General features: G+C 36.6%; 1 protein-coding gene across 6 annotated transcripts in view; it reads left to right on the forward strand.

Annotated features, from left to right (window-relative positions):
• The window catches only part of DIAPH2 (diaphanous related formin 2), a 923,693-nt gene that overhangs the window by 249,091 nt on the left and 654,417 nt on the right, over positions 1-20,185 (forward strand). For all 6 annotated transcript variants that reach the window (XM_030934028.1, XM_030934026.1, XM_030934029.1 and 3 more), the window contains 4 exons: positions 1,498-1,616; positions 5,338-5,402; positions 8,767-8,871; positions 18,042-18,371. In XM_030934028.1, coding sequence (XP_030789888.1) covers positions 1,498-1,616; positions 5,338-5,402; positions 8,767-8,871; positions 18,042-18,371 — 619 coding nt within the window. The remainder of the gene's footprint in view (positions 1-1,497; positions 1,617-5,337; positions 5,403-8,766; positions 8,872-18,041; positions 18,372-20,185) is intronic.

The raw sequence follows: 20,185 nt of genomic DNA on the forward strand, positions 1-20,185 counted from the left end.
TTCTTAAAACCTGCTTGATTAAAGGGAAAAGGAAAGCTACTATGAGGTCAGCACAGTCTCAACAAAAATTATAGCTGTAAAGCAGCATAGAAAACTATTATAGTTCAGACCAGTACAATAATTTGATGGACATTGTGGCATTACAGAGACATAAGCAATGTTTAAAATAGTAAATTTTGTGCTGTTTTTTAAACAGCAAGGCTGCTAATACATTAAAAATTATTGTATTTTTAATTAAGTTCTAACAATTTTAAAAGGGATACTGTGCCCATAGGTACTCAGTTAGCTGGGGAACATCATTTATGTGAAAGTATCCATTTCTCAGCAACTATGAATAAGTAAGAAGTTATTCCTATATGGCATGTTTTTCATCCTAAGAACATCCATGTGAGGCAGAAGTGTGACAAGCATTTTATTCCACTTAGGGATGATTCACCTGGCCTGAAAGGGAACAGCTGTGTTTTCCTTATTTATTGACTAGACTGAGGTTGTAATCCAGTATTATTTACTCTAGACCTGATGATGACTTGAAAAAAACCCAGATGTGTAATATGTATTACTATTTATTTGTATTCTTGGGACCAGACTCATTACTAAAGACATGGAAGAGCAATGAGAGTCTATTTGGCTTCATTTACAAACTTTTAGTAGGTTGGCTAGTTATCAGCACACTATATTTAGGGAAGTTTATATTGTAATTTGTCTATAGTCGTACTTCTTACTACTGATTTTTCTCTGTTAAATTTATTATCCTCTGACAAATACTAAATCTTACCCAAATTTTAATGCAAAAGTGCCTTTTAAAAATTTTTGCAGTATGTGAATGGTCATTTTTAAGGCCTGAATTACCTTGATAGATTACAGAATTAGGATATGTTTTAAAACCTCTGACACCTTAAACAAATTGAAGCAATAGTCATGCATATTAAGTGTGTATGCTTTTATAAAATGGGTCTTTTAAAATGTGTTGCATAAATAGATCCTTGGATAGTCTTGTAGTATAAGTGGCTCTGTCCAGTTTTGTAAGCTTTTATAGCTATCTTGACTAAAAGTGCTGTAGTAAATTCAACATATTGCTTGCCACGTAATGAGAAGAAACTCATCCCTTATTGAAATTGAGAACCTGTGCATGTGTAGAACCATTTCTGTATCCATTAATGTAGGACTAACAGCTCATTTGTTTTTATTAACTTTAGAAAAAATAGCATAAGTAAATAGAAAAGGTTGATAAGTATCTTTGAACGCAAGCTTGAATCCCTGCAAACTAGATTATGAAGTCACTAGATGTAGTTGATTACATCACAATGGGTTTGGTACTATAACACCCAGACCATCCCTAAGCTTAGGCATACCTGTCCTAAGGAAGTGTAGTGGCTTCAGGATTTTTAAAACAGCTCCAGAAAAAGACCTAGCTCTTCTAATACGTTGAATGTCTTCTAAAGAAAATTGATTTGCATGGATAGAAAGGCATTCATGAATACTTTCTCTCTTTTTCAGGCCACAATATTATAAAATAATTGAGGAATGCGTTTCACAGATAGTGCTACACTGCAGTGGTATGGATCCAGACTTCAAGTACAGGCAACGATTAGACATCGATTTCACTCATCTGATAGGTACGTATCATAATCCTCATTGTCCTCTGATTGTGTTTTATGCCTTCTGTATTATAAGCACTTTTTAAGTGAAGAAGTTCAGTAAGAAGTTTCAGTTCTTACTGAACTTCTATTCATATCTGGTAAATCATTGTGTCTGTGGGCACTCAATTGCTATAATTGTTAATTATAATGATCATGAGAGTTCTGCCTGTGTGATTAGAAATATTAACCTATTTAGGGGGCCGGACACGGTGGCTCATGCCTGTAATCCCAGCACTTTGGGAGGCCGAGGTGGGCGAATCACGAGGTTAAGAGATCGAGACCATTCTGGCTAACACGGTGAAACCCCGTCTCTACAAAAATACAAAAAAAAATTAGCCGGGCCTGGTGGTGGGCGCCTGTAGTCCCAGCTACTCGGAGGCGGAGGCAGGAGAATGGCGTGAACCCGGAAGGCGGAGCTTGCGTGAGCGGAGATCGTGCCTCTGCACTCCAGCCTGGGTGACAGAGCGAGACTCTGTCTCAAAAAAAAAAAAAAAAAAAAAAAAAAAGAAATATTAACGTATTTAATAAGTTCCAACACTCCTGGAGGTAGTTTAAGCTTAGTGTCCCACAAGAACCCATTATATTATTATAGATGAATGCATTACTATTTAGAAACACGACTCTGAAATCTTTTCATTTTATACTGGTACTTTAGTGGTCTTGTAGAAATACAGTGGGGTCTCATTATAGTTATGTTATTAATGCTCAAGTTTAAGAAAAGAAATACAGGCTCATTTCAATAACTTGAGACCTTCTAAGGCTCTCAAATGGATCAATTTATATTTTCATAGACCTTAGAGTTAGAAAGAATTTGAGGTGATCATATTCATCTCCTTAGATTGCTCCTTATATCATCCTACACTGGTAGTTAGCAGTACTTTTCAGAACAACCTCTGAAGGATGATCTGAACCTTCCCTTGTGAAGTGTGCTATGCTATCTAGCCTTATAGCTAAGCAGTCTTATTTATACTTAATTGGAATCACTATTGTTAAGGTTCAAGCATGAACTTATTTGTCTTATTTTTAAAGAAAGAAAACAAAAGCTATTGTATGCCAATTATATATTATTTTTTGTTCCATAGCACAAGGCAGATATACAGTAACATTCAAAGATGGATAACTTATTATTTATGTATTATTTCTGTTTTAAATGTAATGCGTACTTATCAGGCAATCTAGAGACTTATGTAAGTGACAAACCACCAATCACATTTGTGATCGCTCCCTTTTCAGCTTGGTACATTTCCTTATATCTCTTTCTCTATGACCTATCTATCTCTCTGAATGCTGATTTTTCTTGGAGTGTTATGAGAGTTTTTCCACATTAACCTTCAAAATGTGACTTTTGATGTCTGTGTAATATTCCATTTTGAGAAATACCATAACCATTGCAACCAGTCCTTTCTTTTTGTGCATTCACAATTGTTTTTAGATTTTTACAGTTATAAATGAATGAGCTGCCAACATTCTTGTATGTAAATGTTTGTCTTTTTCTCATTATTTCCTTAGGATTGATTTCTGTGAGAGTATGAACTTTCAAAGGCCAAATGCTTTTCAGAAAGCTTGTGCTAATTTACCCAGCAGTGAATGTGAATTCTAGCCTCATTGCATATTTTTCAATGAGTTTGAAAAACAAATTTATTTTGCATTTTGTTGAAGGAGTCATAAAGGACTATTTTCAAATATGTGTATTAGCTTATAATCCATTATAGACCATAGTTAGGACACATACGCTACTGTTGATTTTGATCTTATTAATCTTAAACATGGAGTTGTTGTCACTTCTCACATAATAAACTATAGTTTTTTGAAGTATTTTATAGTTGAAAAATAATTGAATACCTGTAAAAATAATAATTTAGTCAAGTAGTAGTCAGTATTCAACAGATGTTTGTTTTGTGTACTGTGTACCAGGTACTATGATTCTTTACCATTAACCAAAAGTGTTGGGTGAGGAGAGATGAAGGGATCAGGTCAGAGAGGATAGTCGGCATCATAAACCCATTGTGATGTTATCCACCTGTCATCTCTGTGATTGTGAACAAATCAGTTAACTTCCCTAGGTTTTAGTTTCCTCAACTTTAAAATTGAGTAAGTCACATAAATGAGTGGCTCTTAATATTTTATGGTCAAAATCCTTTGTGAGAAGTTGACAAATGCCTGGAACTTTGATTAGAACACACATAGGTTCATATACACAAAAATTATCAGGTGCTTCAAGAACTTCTAGGAAACCCATGGATCTGTATTTTAAGATGACTCAGACCTGAAGAGATTAGAGTCTCTTGTAATATCACAATTCTTTAAGTCTGATATCTTTCATAAATCAAATTGTATCAGATCTCTGCCTAAAACTCTCTGATGCCTTTCCATTGAAATTTAAATTCAAAATCATTACCAACCGTGACTAGCACAGCTTAGATATGTCTGTTCTTTGACTTCATCATTTCCTACTTTCCTCCTCAGTTGCTTTAAACAAACAAACAAACAAACAAACAAACAAACCAGCTTTATTGAGGTACATTTGATGTAAGAAAAACTACCCATATTTAAGGTATAGAATTTGATAAATTTTGCTATTAATATAGACACTTAAAACCATCATCAATGTCAAGATAATAATTCTGTTACACCCTAAAGCTTCTGCATTGTCCTTTTAGTTCTTTCTTTCCATGTCTACCACATCTTCCCATCCTGGGATATTACTGATCTCTTTCTTACTAGTTACATTTTGTAGTCTCTCTTATTAGTTGCACTTTTAAAAAATTTATAAAAGTAGAAACATACAGCATATACACTTTTTGCCTGTCTTCTTGCCTTCAACATAATTATTTTGAGATTCATTCATGTTGTTGTATTGCATGTATCAATAGTTCATTCCTTTATATTGCTGAGTGGTATTCCAGTATATGGATATACCACAGTTTGTTTATGTATACACTTGTTGATGGCCATTTAGGTTCTTTCCAGTTTGGGATTACTATAAATAAAACTGCTGTGAATATTCACATACAATTCTGGGTACTGGTATATATTTTTATTTCTTTTTGATAAATAAATGTAGAATGCCTAGATACAGAATAGAGTTTATATGTACGTAAAATAATGAGAGATACAATATTGCCCAAAAGTTGTTCTTCAGTTATTTATATTCTGAAGTGTTTGATTTGACCTGAGAAGTCTGAAGTCTGTTTCCTTATGTACATGATACATTTTGCCCCAGATCAGAAGTTAAGTAAAAATCTTTTCAAGAAGAAGCCTGAATTATCGAATGTTATTCTGTCTCTCTCTAGCTTTTTTGTGGGGCATTTTTGAATCTTACTAAGACTATTCATATCTTATTAACATTATTAAGGTTAAACATGGAGTCTTTGCCACCTCTCCACCCATAATAAACTATGGGGTTTTGAAGTGTTTTATAGTTGAAAAATAATTGAATACTCATAAAAATAATTTAATGAGATATGTTTATCGATGCTTGGTTTTGTGCCTCCACAATATTATCATTGAATTCAGTTAGTATGCTAAAGAAAGAATATATGATATTTATGTTTTATGTGTAGTATAGGTCAATTTCCATTTAGTAACAATTGACATAAAAATGATAGTCTGCATTGCAGAGTTATAGGCTAGAAGACATCTTTTGTCTAGTGATCTCATGCCATAATTTTGAATCACTTTTGGTTGATCTTAATAGATTCTTGTGTGAACAAGGCGAAAGTTGAAGAAAGTGAACAAAGAGCTGCAGAGTTTTCAAAGAAGGTAAGCTTATAAAGTATTAGCCATAATCGTTAAGTTAATAATTTAATCACAGTAATACTCTACTTTATTAATGTGAGGACTTCTAAATGTTTCATTTATGTAGTACTTTATGTTTTTGGATTCAAACATAGCCATGGAATATTGATTTATCTCCTTGTAAGATAAGGTTACTATTGTTCTCTCCTCATCATGTTTAATCCATTATGGAAGAAAAACACTAGCCACATTATACTAAAGTGATACATGAAATATTACATTGCTGAAAGGGTATAGTTGGAAGCAATCAACCAAAATGAATTCTCCCATTGCTTTCCTGCAGCTGTCACTTGCAATAGGTAGCTCTTTGGAGAACTGTGAGATGTTTAGCTAGTCTTTTCTGTTGTGGTCTTTTATGTCAGTGCTATTGATAGCAATAACATGTTGCAGTGTTTTCTCTCTTTCTCACTCTCTTTCTCTCTCTGTTTAGAGTTAGCTTCTTTGAATTTTGTAATTATCATTTTGTAAGTGATGCTGCTACTTCATGTAGGCCTGGTGGAATTTGAGGATCCCTTTTCTTTCTGTGTTAATGTCTTAAATGCCTTTGAGTAAATGCCAGCTTTATGAATACCTGAATTGTATTCAGATCTAAGCTTGTCTTTTCCTTGTTTCATGGAAGCATAGCTATAATTTTATTAGCTTCTACCACAAGTTTCTCTTTTTCTGTTCTAGAGCCTATTAAGCATTAGCATAGTATTTCTCTCCTGTTGGGTGCAGGCAGAAGAATTGAAGCACACGTCTAAAAAAGCTCTCCAGTTTTCAGCCTTCTGACAGCAAGATAATGTGCTTACATATTGCTGTCTCTTCAAAGTTATGACTTACCTTGGAGATTAGATAATCACTTTTGCTATCACTTTAGAAATTATAGAGTATTACTGAAGAAGTTACTTCAGGGCATCTGAAGCAATGTCTTTGCTCTTTCAGTTACTAGAATAGATTTTAAGAGCTTGAGCATAAAATGTTTGTGTGGAGCTGTCATTTTTATTGGTGAAAGAAAATGCATGCTTTTTGATTAATAGACCTTTATATTTCTAATGTTCTTGTTTTAAGCAGCACATTTAAAATTCCCTTTGAAAACATTAGAATCTCCTTAAGTTTTGGCTGGCACTGTGATTACGTACTACAAGACTGGAGCAAATTGTGACTATCTGTCTGGTAAAGTTTTTTCGTGAGCATATATATTATGGAAAAAGGAGTCCTGAAGTAATAGAAAAGAAATTTCAGTGTTTGATGCTTTAGTTTCATCACCAACATTTAGAATGAAAACCTGTATGGTCTCCCAGTGGTTAGTTACATGCATCCCTTTGTTCTGGGTCATTTTAAGAGGCAGTATAAAGTCATTTTTTAACAAGTGCTAGAATGAGAGGCAGTAGTTGTGAGGTCTGATCTCAGCTTTTCCACTAATTAGCTGTGACTTTGGGTAAGCCACTTACTCTCTTTAGATCTTAGTTTCTTCATCATTAAAAGGAAAGAATAAAATTAGTGGACTTGTAAGAAGACCTCTTCCAGCTCACATATTTCAGGCTTCTGTGATCCCCATTTGCTGTGTTTGCAGATTAAGGTAATTTTAAGTTAAAAGCAGAAACACTGTGTGCCTCTCCTCCAACATACTAATAAACCATTTATAGAGGAAAAAATGTGTATAGTGTGCTCGTGTAGGTGCCATGATTTAGAAGCACATAGGAGAAGCTAACTTTAGGAGTGGGGATGGGAGTACAGATTGAGATCTTAACACGGATAGTAGTAAAGGCAAACAAGCTCACATTGGAGGACATCCATCTTCTTAATGAGGTAGGAAAACAAGGTCATTGACTGAAGGATATATGGATCCTTCACTCCAAGGATGTGGGGTAGGTTTGAAATTTAAGAAAATTAGAGAATATTTGGACCAGGATCTGTGGGACAATTTCCAGGGATTCAAGGAGAGATGAATAAAAGCATTTCAGGTTCGACCCAAAGAGTATTACTATCCAGTTTGCTCACCCACTCTTCCGACTTAGATCAGAATGGCATTTTATAATTTCCAAAGGTCAAAGCTACTATGAGGATGAATATTTGTTAACACTGAACATACTTTTGTATTATTCCACAAACTCTAAGATGGTTTTGGGCAGTAAGATGTATCACTTTTAGAAACAGAAATAACATTGTTAGAATAATGTATAGACTTCTAAATTGACTTGAAACAACATTGACAATAAAGGGCAAATAAAATGTTCTATAGCCAGACCCAGGCAGTATTCACTGGAAATACGCAGGCAGGTTTGTGCCTGCTTAGAGCCCTGTCTGAGGTAAGGCTAAGGCAGGATACAGTGAATAAATATTAACCATTCAGAGTCTTTTTGGCTTAGCACCCCATATTTTAACCTCTAGTTTTTCCTCTCATAACATGCTATACAAATGTTTTGGTTAACCATCTGAATGAGACTGCTGTTAGGGCATTCTACTGTCAGAGTTTGTGAAGTACTGCTTTATGGATTCTAGACAACTAAGATTGCAATAGAAACAATTCCAATTTGTATTAATATACATACATTTGAGCATTCTAAAAGTGCAATTTCTTTTCAAGATTAAATATAGTTAAGGAGTTGAAACTGCTTGATGGTTTATTTTTAGATGTCATTTTCTAATTCATTAAACTTAAAAGTATGGGATGAGGCCACGCATGGTGACTCACGCCTGTAATCCCAGCACTTTGGGAGGCCAAGGCGGGTGGATCTCCAGAGGTCAGGAGTTCAAGGGCAGCCTGGCCAACATGGCAAAACCCCATCTCTACTAAAAATACAAAAATTAGCCAGGTGTGGTGGTGCACACCTGTAATCCTAGCTACTTGGGAGGCTGAGGCAGGAGAATTGCTTGAACCCAGGAGGTGGAGGTTGCAGTGAGCTGAGATCATGTCACTGCACTCCAGCCTGGGCGACAAGAGTGAAATTCTGTACAAAAGAAAAAAAAAAAGTATGGGATAAAATATTTTTAAAATTATTAATTCTAAAATTGAATTTTCAATAACAGAACAATAAAAATGTCCATTATGTGGGAAGAGAAACTTTTCAGTCTACCTTTTCATCTTTGTATTTTTTTTCAGAAGTGAAAATGTGTTTTCTTACCTTGGGTAGGGGGCATATTTCTTCTTTACTACCGCCACAAGCAATACCCTACCTCCACTTGGATACTTAATTGTTATGAAAATAATTACAAGCTATGATTTTCTGAGTGATCTGGGAATTCAACTAAGTAAATCCACACCACTTATTTAATGCATAATGTTCTTTAAAGCTTTCTCAAAACTATATTATTAACTGTACATTGGTGGTGGTGATCATTGCAGTTCGATGAAGAATTCACAGCTCGACAGGAAGCTCAAGCAGAGCTTCAAAAAAGAGATGAGAAAATCAAAGAACTTGAAGCAGAAATCCAGCAACTTCGAAGCCAGGTAATGAAAGAAGATACAGACTTTGTGTCATGTCACAGCGAGTTCGATGGTAGAAAATTGTCTTGTTAGAAAGAAGGAAAAATGTGACCAGAAGCAGACTTTTTGGCAGTTTTACATTTTCATTGAAATAACTCTACAGATTTTATATTCCAGGACAATAAATCATTTTAATGCTTGGAAAAAAAATAAAGCATTAGTTGCTTAAATGGCCTGGAATATTTTTAACAGAATATATTACACAAGCAAAAGTGTTTTTGAGATGAAATTTTCATGATGATTTGAAAAATGGGGTACATACTATTTTCTTTCAAAAAGAATGTAGAAATAGTCATTAATTGTAATTATGCCAAAAGCTTCTCTTGAGATCTCTTTGAATCTCAAGTAAATTTCCACCTACATTCCCTATGGTGAAAAGCTTCCATATATACTTAAAATTTCAATTAGGGTGTCTAAACTTTCAAACTGATTGTGTATTCTCCTCAATATACTTTATGTCTTAAGAAATTGAACATGGGCCAGGCATGGTGGCTCATGCCTGTAATCCCAGCACTTTGGGAAGCTGAGGCGGGCAGATCACGAGGTCAGGAGATCAAGACCATCCTGACTAACACTGTGAAACCCCGTCTCTACTAAAAATACAAAAAAAAAAAAAAAAGAAAAAAAAATTAGCCGAACATGGTGGTGGGCTCCTGTAGTCCCAGCTACTCGGGAGGCTGAGGCAGGAGAATGGTGAGAACTCAGGAGGCGGAGCTTGCAGTGAGCTGAGATCATGCCATTGCACTCCAGCCTGGGTGACAGAGTGAGACTCTGTCTCAAAAAAAAAAAAAAAAAAAAAAAAAAGAAACTGAAGATGATGTCTTAACATAGTGGGTGCTCAGTAGATATTTGTTGATTGACTAGATCTGTTTCCACCAATCTAGTGAAAGGTTACTTCAAAAGTCACCAACAAACTCCAAAATACCCAATCTGGGGGCCTTTTCCTTTCCTTAGCCTGTATTACTTACCTCTAATATTTGACTGTTTCTTTTCAATAAATCAATCTCTTTCTCTGTCTCTTTCCCTCCCTTTTTCTTGGACTTCTTTTTCTACATGTTTGAGAACTTACTTTCTCCTTATTTTTTCATCCTCAAATGGTGACCTTCCACAATATTCTGTCCTCTGCTCTTTCTCTTTTCTGTGTGTTTTTTTTTTGTTTTTTTGCTGTACTATTCCATTCAGTATTATACATTCACATATCCCCTTTTAGTAGGTGTCAAGTCTCTGGAGTTTGTCTTCTAATTCCAGCTCTTGATTAGCTAGCCCCATAGGATGGTCCTGTTGCATGTTGAAATCAAACCCAGTTTTGTGGTTTTCTATCTTTCCTCAAACCAGTTTGTTGTCCATTCCTATTTAAATTTTACTACCAATTTTAAAGATGGTGAAGCTGGAGTTTTCTTTCCCTTTTCCTTGCCCCACCCACTGACAAATTAAGCTAGTCACTGTCTTATGTCTGTTCTTTCTTCAACTCCATTCATACTACGCCTCTTTACATCAAAACCCAGAAACCTCCAGGTTCACTCTCTTATGATGTCTTGTCTGGACTATTACAATTGTTGCCTAACTTTTCTCCCTCCTCAAATTCATCCTTTATGTCAGTGACAAATTAATCTTCCTGAAATAATTCCCTGATTATTGTCACTCCAGGCTTTAATATGTTCACTTGTTGCCTATTGCAGTCAGGATTAAATAAAATCTCTTTACGAGGAATGTTAAAGACCCTCTGGCATAGGTTTTTCCTCCCTTATCTCCCCTTTGCAGCCTGGGCTCTGACTGCTCCCCTAACTACGGCCTCCGTTGCAGCTAAGTCACCTTTCCTCCCTTCACATTTGGAAATTACTGTCTCCATACTTAACCCTTCTGCCAGCATTTCCCAGAGATTAGTTATAGAAATGACGATAGGTTGTTCATGACGAAAGCATTCCATAGTCCTATAAATTGAGTACACAGGTTCTCATCCTGGAGATTCATAATACTCATTAGCATATTAAAGGTTCCAGATATTTTACATTGAAGAAACCTGCCTACCTCTTTGTCATATCGATTTCCCATACTCATTTGACCATGGCACCTTTTATCTCAGAGCACCCTTCAACATCTCCAGGAAATAGTGTTTTCATAGAGCTTAGCTGAGAAATGTTGGCATATATTATTCTCTGTCAGAAATTCCCTCCTTTGCTCATCTGTGTATGTGAAACATATCCTTTAAGGACAAGCTCATTAAGACATCATTTGGAAAGCTTCACCAAAAACTCCATTAGCGAATTTCTCTGAACTTGCATATCACTTTTCTAGACCACTCATGGGATACTTGTGTGCCTGTTCTATTCTGCTAGAGCATAGACACCTTGAGGACAGTGTATTTCTTATTGAAGGCCCCACTGTACCTCACACAGGCCTTTACCACACAGTGAGTAGTTGCTTACTTATGGTTAAATTAACTGTAAAAAGTGCAGAATCACGAAGCACTCTCAACTCCTTTCCTCAAGCATTCCTCCTACCTTAGCCTCCTGAGGAGTAGCTGGGGTTACAGGTGCAGGCACAGGGCTATATACTTTCTAGTGTGCCCAAAATAATGTGAAATACTAAATTATTCATTTACCATATTCAATTTACAATACGATGTGGTAGCCTAATTTCATTATTCAATTCCTAATTGTTCATGGGAGGCAAAGGAAAGGCTGATATAATTTGATTTTTAAAGGCTGGTAGCATTTAATGTAAATATTTGAGATTCCTTATTAAATTTGTAAAATACATATTTAACTTCAGTAAAATTTTATTTAAATAGTAGCGTTTTGTGGTTGTATAAAATTCCGAGAATAAATATGATCTAATAGAGGTGAAAAATTGAATGATGTTTACAAATGTGTATTACTTTGAATTATGTTGTCCATTAATTAAAAAATGGGACACACATTTTGCCTTTCAAAGTATGAAAAATATCCTTTCATACACAAAATTTGTAGGATAAATTACTAATTTTCTGAACCTTTAATTTTGCCCCAATTACTTTTATCTCAGTTAAGTCTATAAAATCAGACTGTTTTCTATAGTTTTGCTGCTTTAAAAGTAAAATTAAAATAATTTTACGTATTTTAATCTTGTCTTTCTTTCTAACCTCAGAGAGAATTGCATTCCAGGAGAGGATGGTCATTTGCTAAGCATAGAAACACTTTAGTTGTATGTATGTATATACATACATTAACATTCATCTATGTGAACAAACTAGTGTGAGTGAATATTATGGGTAACCTTTCCATGATCTTGTCTACCTATGAGTGTTAGCTTTCATATTTTTGTAAATAGGTTAGTCCTTTCAACTGGTTGTTCCAAAAATTTACTTCAACTTACTTTCTAAATATATGTATGGCCGTGCATGGTGGCTCACGCCTGTAATCCCAGCACTTTGGGAGGCTGAGGTGGGCAGATCATGAGGTCAGGAGTTCTAGACCAGCCTGGCCAACATGGTGAATCTCCGCCTCTACTAAAGATAGAAAAATTAGTCGGGCATGGTGGCAGGCACCTGTAATCCCAGCTACTCGGGAGGCTGGAGCGGGAGAATAGCTTGAAACCGGAAAGCAGAGGTTGCAGTGAGCTGAGATTGCACCACTGCACTCCAGCCTGGGCAAGAAGAGCAAAACTCTGTCTCAAAAATAAAATAAAGTAAAATAAATAAATAAATAAAGATATTTACAAATGTAGTTAGAACAACTAAATAATCCAAGTAGAAAATTTATATTAATAAAGGTGGGAGGACTAGGCACAGTGCCTCTTGCCTTTAATACCAGCACTTCAGGAGACCAAGATGGGAGGATTCTTTGAGTCCAGAAATTTGAGACTGGCCTGGGTCACATAGTGAGACCCCATCTTTAAAAAAAAAAAAATAGCCTGGGTTAGTGGTGCATGCCTGTAGTCCCAGTTAGTCAGGAGGCTGAGTTGGGAGGATCACTTGAGTCCTGGAGTTCAAGACTGCAATGCACTATGATTTTGCCACTGCATTCCAGCCTTGGCAACAGAGCAAGACTGTCTCTGAATGAATGAATGAATGAGGACAAAAAGGACACTATCCCAAGAAATTTAATTAACTTTTTTTGTTGTTCACTGAAAATTTGTTTATTAAGTTGTTAATGTTTTACAGAGTTAGTTCAATATTTTATGGAACTTAAAATCCTGAGTTTCCCCTCAATAATACAGATGTCTGTAATACAGACATTTGTACAAACTACTACAATTACTGATACCTAATATAATTAGACTTCTATAACTTCCATTTGTCAGGTAAATAAAACACCTCTCAAAGTTACCACAACTTTAGGAGTTCACAAATTCCTATTTCTGCAGTTTTTCATTAGTACATTTTAAACTTTCTTAAAAGAGAAAACCAAAACCTCCAAATCAGAAACCTTAACATGAACCAACATTGAGAAATAGAGTAGTGTAAGAAGCTCTTTTATTCATCACAGGGAAAAGAAATACAGAATATATTAAAAGCTTTAATATGAACCAACATTGAGAAACAGAGTAATGTAAGAAGCTCTTTTATTCATCACAGGGAACAAAACTACAGAATATATTTACTAATTCATTTTCCACTAAAGAGAATACACTTTGTATTTAGAGAAATAAATGCTTATTTACTGGGAGTTGCTTTTGGAGAATGATCCATAGTTGCCCTATCAATGGTCAGATATTGATACCAGGGTCCATCTCTTCTCTTCTATATTAATCTTCGTACTTCCAGCTCCTTTATCTGCAGTTCAGCCTTTTCAGTTTCAGTCTGAAGGATAGCCATTGTTCTTTTGTAATTATTTTCAGGATCATCATAGAAAATATGGACAATCCATCTCAATATAGGATGCTTATAATTTTCCCATTGTTCTGGGATATAGCCTTCTGGGATTTCTATTAGTTCAGTTTCACCAATGAATACATTCACTAGAGTTTCGCCAATTGCCACTGGAATCCCTGTAAACAAAATGTAGAATTTCAATAAATTAAAAAAACACCCATTGTAGAATCCAGAAGGTTTCATGATAAATAGTCTTTTCTCATGGTCTCCACTGTGTTAAACAGGAGTGACAGCTTTAACAGAGCCATGGGTGAGGAAGCCGCTGAATCCCAGTGGAGTGTCAAGGCACTGGCCAGAGAGCTGCCACTTCAGTGACTGAGGCCTGTTGCACAAAACTCATGGCTGCCATGACTGCCTTAATTAGTTTTAAATGTTTCATTCAGTTAGTCTAATGTCATATCTTGATTAAAACAGATGTATGTTCATTGGTAGTGGTTTCATAAGAATGTTTATAATGAACGGCTCTACTTTTCATATATATTTATTTAGCAAAGTGAACCACTGTGATCAGTAATGGTTTAAGGAATGGATATAGATTAATCATCTCTAAAAAGAACATGATATGGCATGCAATGTTCCCTTTCATCTGTTATCCATTGTCATTAGAGAATGAGCTTGAAGTTACTTTCTGATAGAAATGTTATATCCTCCTCATAATCCTATCTATTTGAATTAATTGTATTCATTGTAAATGGCACCCATTCATGAAGAGACAGTCTTTTATATTGGAATGAGGATGGTATTGGATGTGAGAAGAACCACATTGAAATTCTAATCATGTTCAGACTCTGAAACTTTTGGTTAGTCATTTAACTTTTTTTGCAGTTAACAGTTTCCTAATCTTTAAGCAGTGAAATAAAGGTGAGATAATAATGCTCTATCTGTATTACAGGGTTATAATAAGGATCAAAAGAAATAATAAATGTAAAAATGTTGATAAGCATATATTACTATGGAAATGGATGCTATTGAGTATTTATTATTGGTGTTAGAAGCCAGCTAAGTTACTAGAGCCATGAAGCAGACTCTTTGTATAAAGCTAATTAGCCCCCAAGGAAATTGAATCTATAACCTTGTATTTATTATCCCATATTCAAACCCAACTAATCTAACTGGCCCAAGCCATATACTGTACTTCTTTTATGCATATATTTATAAAGACAGTTAATTTTTCATTATTTTAGAGGAGTATTCCAGAAAATCTTGGAGGATACTGTATTAGTCCTTTCTCACACTGCTATGAAGAAATACCTGAGACTGGGTAATTCATAAAGGGAAGAGGTTTAATTGACTCACAGTTCTGCAGAGCTGGGGAGGCCTCAGGAAACTTACAATCATGGTGGAAGGGGAAGCAAACACATCTTTCTTCACATGGCAGCAACAAGGAGAAGTGCCGAGCAAAAAGGGAAAAGCCTCTAAAAAAACCATTGGATCTCATGATAACTCAGAATTATCAATTATTCATTATTCAATTATCTCCCCTGGTCCTGCCCTTGACACATGGGGATTATTACAATTCAAGATGAAATTTAGATGGGGATGCAGAGCTAAACCATATCATTCCGCCCCTAGCCACTCCCAAATCTCATGTCCTCACATTTCAAAACACATTCATGGCCTTCCAACAGTCCCTCAAAGTCTTAACTCATTCCAGCATTAACCCGAAAGTCCAAGTCCAGAGTCTTATCTGAGACAAGTTATGTTCCTTCCACCTATGAGCCTGTAAAATCAAAAGGTAGTCACTTCCTAGATACAATGGGGATACAGGCATTGGGTAAATACACCCATTTCAAATGGGAAAAATTGGCCAAAACAAAGGGGCTACAGACCCTATGCAAGTCTGAAATCCAGTAGGGCAGTCATTAAACCTCAGAGTTCCAAAGTGATCTCCTTTGACTCCATGTTTCATATCCAAGACATGCTGATGCAAGAGGTGGGTTTCCACAAACTTGGGCAGCTTTGCCCCTGTGGCTTTGCAGGGTGCAGCCCCCCTCCTGGTTGCTTTCACAAGGTGGTGTTGAGTGTCTGTGACTTTTCCAGGTGCATGGTGCAAACCATCAGTAGGTCTGCCATTCTGGGGTCTGGAGGATGGTGGCCCTCTTCTCACAGCTCCACTAGGCAATACCCCAGTGGGGACTCTGTGTAGGGGCTCCAACCCCACATTTCCCTTCTGCATTGCCCTAGCAGAGATTCTCCATAAGGGCTCTGCCCCTGCAGCAAACTTCTGCCTGGACATCCAGGCATTTTCATACATCCTCTAAAATCCAGGCAGAGGTTCCCAAACCTCAGTTCTTCACTTCTGTGTACCTGCAGGCTGAACACCACGTGGAAGTTGCCAAAGCTTGGGGCTTGCACCCTCCAAAGCTCATGTCTTGAGATGTACCATGACTCCTTTTATCCATGGCTGAGGTGGCTGGGATGCAGGGCATCAAAGAGACTGCACACAGTGGGAGGGCCCTGAACCTGGCACAGGAAACAGTTTTTCTCTCCTAGGCCTCCAGGCCTGTGATGGGAGGGACTGCCATGAAAGTCTCTGACATACCCTGGAGACATTTTTCTCATTGTTTTGGTGATTAGCATTTGGCTCCTCATCACCTATGCAAATTTCTGCAGAGGGCTTGAGTTTCTCCCCAGAAAATGGATTTTTCTTTACTGCTGCATTGTCAGTCTTCAAATGTTTTTAAACTTTTATGCTCTGCTTCCTGTTGAACACTTTGCCACTTAGAAATTTTTTCTGCCAGATACCCTAAATCATCTCTCTTAAGTTCACAGTTCCACAGATCTTTAGGGCAGGGACAAAATGCCACTAGTCTCTTTGCATTGCAAGAGTGACCTTTATTCCAGTTCCCAACAAGTTTTACATCTCCATCTGAGACCACCTCAGCCTGGACTTTATTGTTCATATCACTGTCAGCATTTTGGTTAAAGCCATTCAACAAGTCTGTAGGAAGTTCCAAACTTTCCCACATTTTCCTGTCTACTTCTGAGTTCTCCAAACTATTCCAGCCTCTGCCTGTTACCCAGTTCTAAAGTTGCTTCCACGTTTTTGGGTATCTTTACAGAAGCACCCCACTATCCAGTGCCAATTTGCTGTATTAGTCTGTTCTCACGCAGCTATAAAGAAATACCTGAGACTGGGTAATTTATTTATTTATTTATTTTATTATTTCTTTGAGATGGAGTCTCCCTCTGTCACCAAGGCTGGAGTGCAGTGGCGCGAGCTCAGCTCACTGCAACCTCTGCCTCCTGGGTTAAAGCGATTCTCCTGCCTCAGCCTCCTGAGTAGCTGGGATTACAGGCGCATGCCAGGCTAATTTTTGTATTTTTGGTAGAGACAGGGTTTCGCGATGTTGGCCAGGCTGGTCTTCAACTGCTGACCTCCGCTAATTCGCCTGCCTCAGCCTCCCAAAGTGTTAGGATTACAGGCGTGAGCCACCGCACCTGGCCAAGACTGGATAATTTAAAAGGAAAGAGGTTTAATTTACTCAGTTCTGCAGGGCTGGGGAGGCCTCAGGAAACTTCCAGTCATGGCCAAAGGGGAAGCAAAACACATCCTTCTTCACGTCACAGTAGCAAGGAGAAGTGCCAAGCAAACAGGGAAAATCCTCTTATAAAACCATCAGGTCTTATGAGAGCTTGCTCATGATCACGATTTGGGTGGGAACACAGAGCCAAACCATATCAGATACCAAATTTCCTAGCATTTGTATGGTAACAGAAGTAGTCACTGTCCAGAATTTATAATGCTTATTAAAAGTCTACACAAGTCTTTTTCATATACTGTTAAACCCTTAGATCTTGCTAAATGTTTAGAATTTTAGTAATATCTAAAAAAGTATATATAATCTTAAACATAAGATAGGCCAGGCGCGGTGGCTCAAGCCTGTAATCCCAGCACTTTGGGAGGCCGAGACAGGCGGATCACGAGGTCAGGAGATCGAGACCCTCCTGGCTAACACGGTGAAACCCCGTCTCTACTAAAAAATACAAAAAACTAGCCGGGCGAGGTGGCAGGCACCTGTAGCCCCAGCTACTTGGGAGGCTGAGGCAGGAGAATGGCTTAAACCTGGGAGGCGGAGCTTGCAGTGAGCTGAGATCCGGCCACTGCACTCCAGCCTGGGCGACAGAGCGAGACTCTGTCTCAAAAAAAAAAAAAAAAAAAAAAAAAAAAAAAAAAAAAAAAAAAAAAATAAGATAAACTACAAATATCTATTGATATATATTTCTTCAATTTTTCAATTATATTTTATAAGCATTTAAACTTTGATTATTTATATTTCAGGCACAAGTACTCTCAAGTTCATCAGGAATTCCAGGTCCTCCTCCAGCACCTCCATTGCCAGGTGTAGGGCCGCCTCCACCACCACCAGCACCACCTCTACCCGGAGGAGCTCTTCCTCCTCCTCCACCACCGCCTTTACCTGGAATGATAGGGATACCACCACCACCACCACCACCACCACCACCACTTTTATTTGGGGGACCTCCTCCACCACCACCCCTTGGAGGAGTTCCTCCTCTCCCAGGAATATCACTTAATCTACCTTATGGAATGAAGCAGAAAAAAATTTATAAACCTGAAGTGTCCATGAAGAGAATCAATTGGTCAAAGGTAATATTAAAACTAGAGTTTTTTTTACTTTGTCTAGCTTTTGTTGATCATTGCTATGTGTACGTATTGTTTAATGTTTGAGAGTATGACTGCTAACTCTTTCCGTTCCTTTGTGAGTTCATCATTTTATGTCCATCTTTCAATTTAGGCTCCAGATAATTGGAAACTCTCCAGATAGTTTGACATTGTGAAGTAGGCAAAAGGAAAATCTAAGTGATGTAGAGAATAATATTTGAAATATACCACCAAATGAAAAGCAATTTTGATTCTTTTAACGTAGCTTTTCTTTAAAAAAAATTTTATTGATGTGTAATATTTGTACATATTTATGGGGTACATGTGATTTTTACTACATGCATAGAATGTGTAATGATCAAGTCAGGGTATTTAGGATATCCATCACCTTTAACATTTGTCATTTGTTTTTGTTGAGAACATTCAGATCTTCTCTTCTAGTTATTTTGAAATGTACAACATATTGTTAAATATGGTCACTTTACTGTGCTATCAAATGTTAGAAATTATTCCTTTTATCTAACTATGTGTTTGAACCCATTAACCTATCTCTCTTCACCCTCCCACCTCCCCCACACACCCTTCCCAGTCTCTGGTACCTATCATCATTCTATTCTCTACCTTCATGATATTCACTTTTTAAGCTCCCATGTATGAGTGAGAATATATGATATTTGTTTTTCTGTGTCCAGTTTTTTTCACTTAACATAGTGATCTGCAATTCCATACATATTGCTGCAAATGACAGGATTTCAGTCTTTTTATAGTTGAATGGTATTCCATTATGTTTCAATACTATATTTTCTTTATCCATTCATCTGTTGACGGTCACTTAGCTTAATTTCATATCTTGATTTCATATCTTTTCCATTGTGCCTAGTGCTGCAATAAACATGAGGATGCAGGTATCTCTTTAATATACTGATTTCCTTTCCTTTGTATAAATACTCAGTGATCGGATTACAGCATTATTGTGTGGTAATCCTGTTATTTAGGAGCATTATTGTATGGTAACCCTATTATTTACATTTTTGAGAAATCTTTATTTTGTTTTCCATAGTGGCTGTACTACTTACGTTCCTAACAACAATATATGAAAGTTCCCTTTTTTCCACATCTTTGCCAGCATTTTGTTTGTCTTTTTGATAATAGCTATTCTAATAGGCATAAGATGCCAGTAAGATATCTCACTGTGGTCTTGATTTGTATTTCCGTGGTGATTAGTGACGTTGAGCACATTTTCATATATCTTGGCCATTTATGTCTTCTTTTGAGAAATGTCTACTCAAATTATTTGTCTACTCTTTAATGTGATTATTTGTTTTGTTGCTGTTGTTTGGGTTTCTTGTATTTTTTGGATGTTAGTCCAGTGTTGGATAAATAGTTGGCAGAGATTTTCTCCCATTCAACAGATTGTCTCTGTTAATTGTTCCCTTTTCTATTCGGAAGCATTTTAGTTTAATATAATCTCACCCAATTTTGTTTTTGTTTCCTGTGCTTTTCAGGTCTTAGCCACACAATCTTTGCCTATATTAGTATCCTGGAGCATTTCTCTTATGTTTTCTTCTAGTAGTTTTATAGTCTCAGGTCTTATGCTTAAGTCTTTAATCAAATTTGAGTCCATTTTTGTATATTGTGGGAGATATGGGTCAGGTTTAATTCTTTTGCAAATGGATATCCAGTTTTCCTATCATCATTTATTGAAGAGGGTGTCCTTTTCCCATTGCATGTTCTTGGCACATTTGTGCCAAATCTCATAGCTGTAAATATATGGATTTACTTCTGGGTTCTCTATTCTA

Source organism: Rhinopithecus roxellana, chromosome 7 (assembly GCF_007565055.1).
Source record: "Rhinopithecus roxellana isolate Shanxi Qingling chromosome 7, ASM756505v1, whole genome shotgun sequence".
Lineage (NCBI taxonomy): Eukaryota > Metazoa > Chordata > Mammalia > Primates > Cercopithecidae > Rhinopithecus > Rhinopithecus roxellana.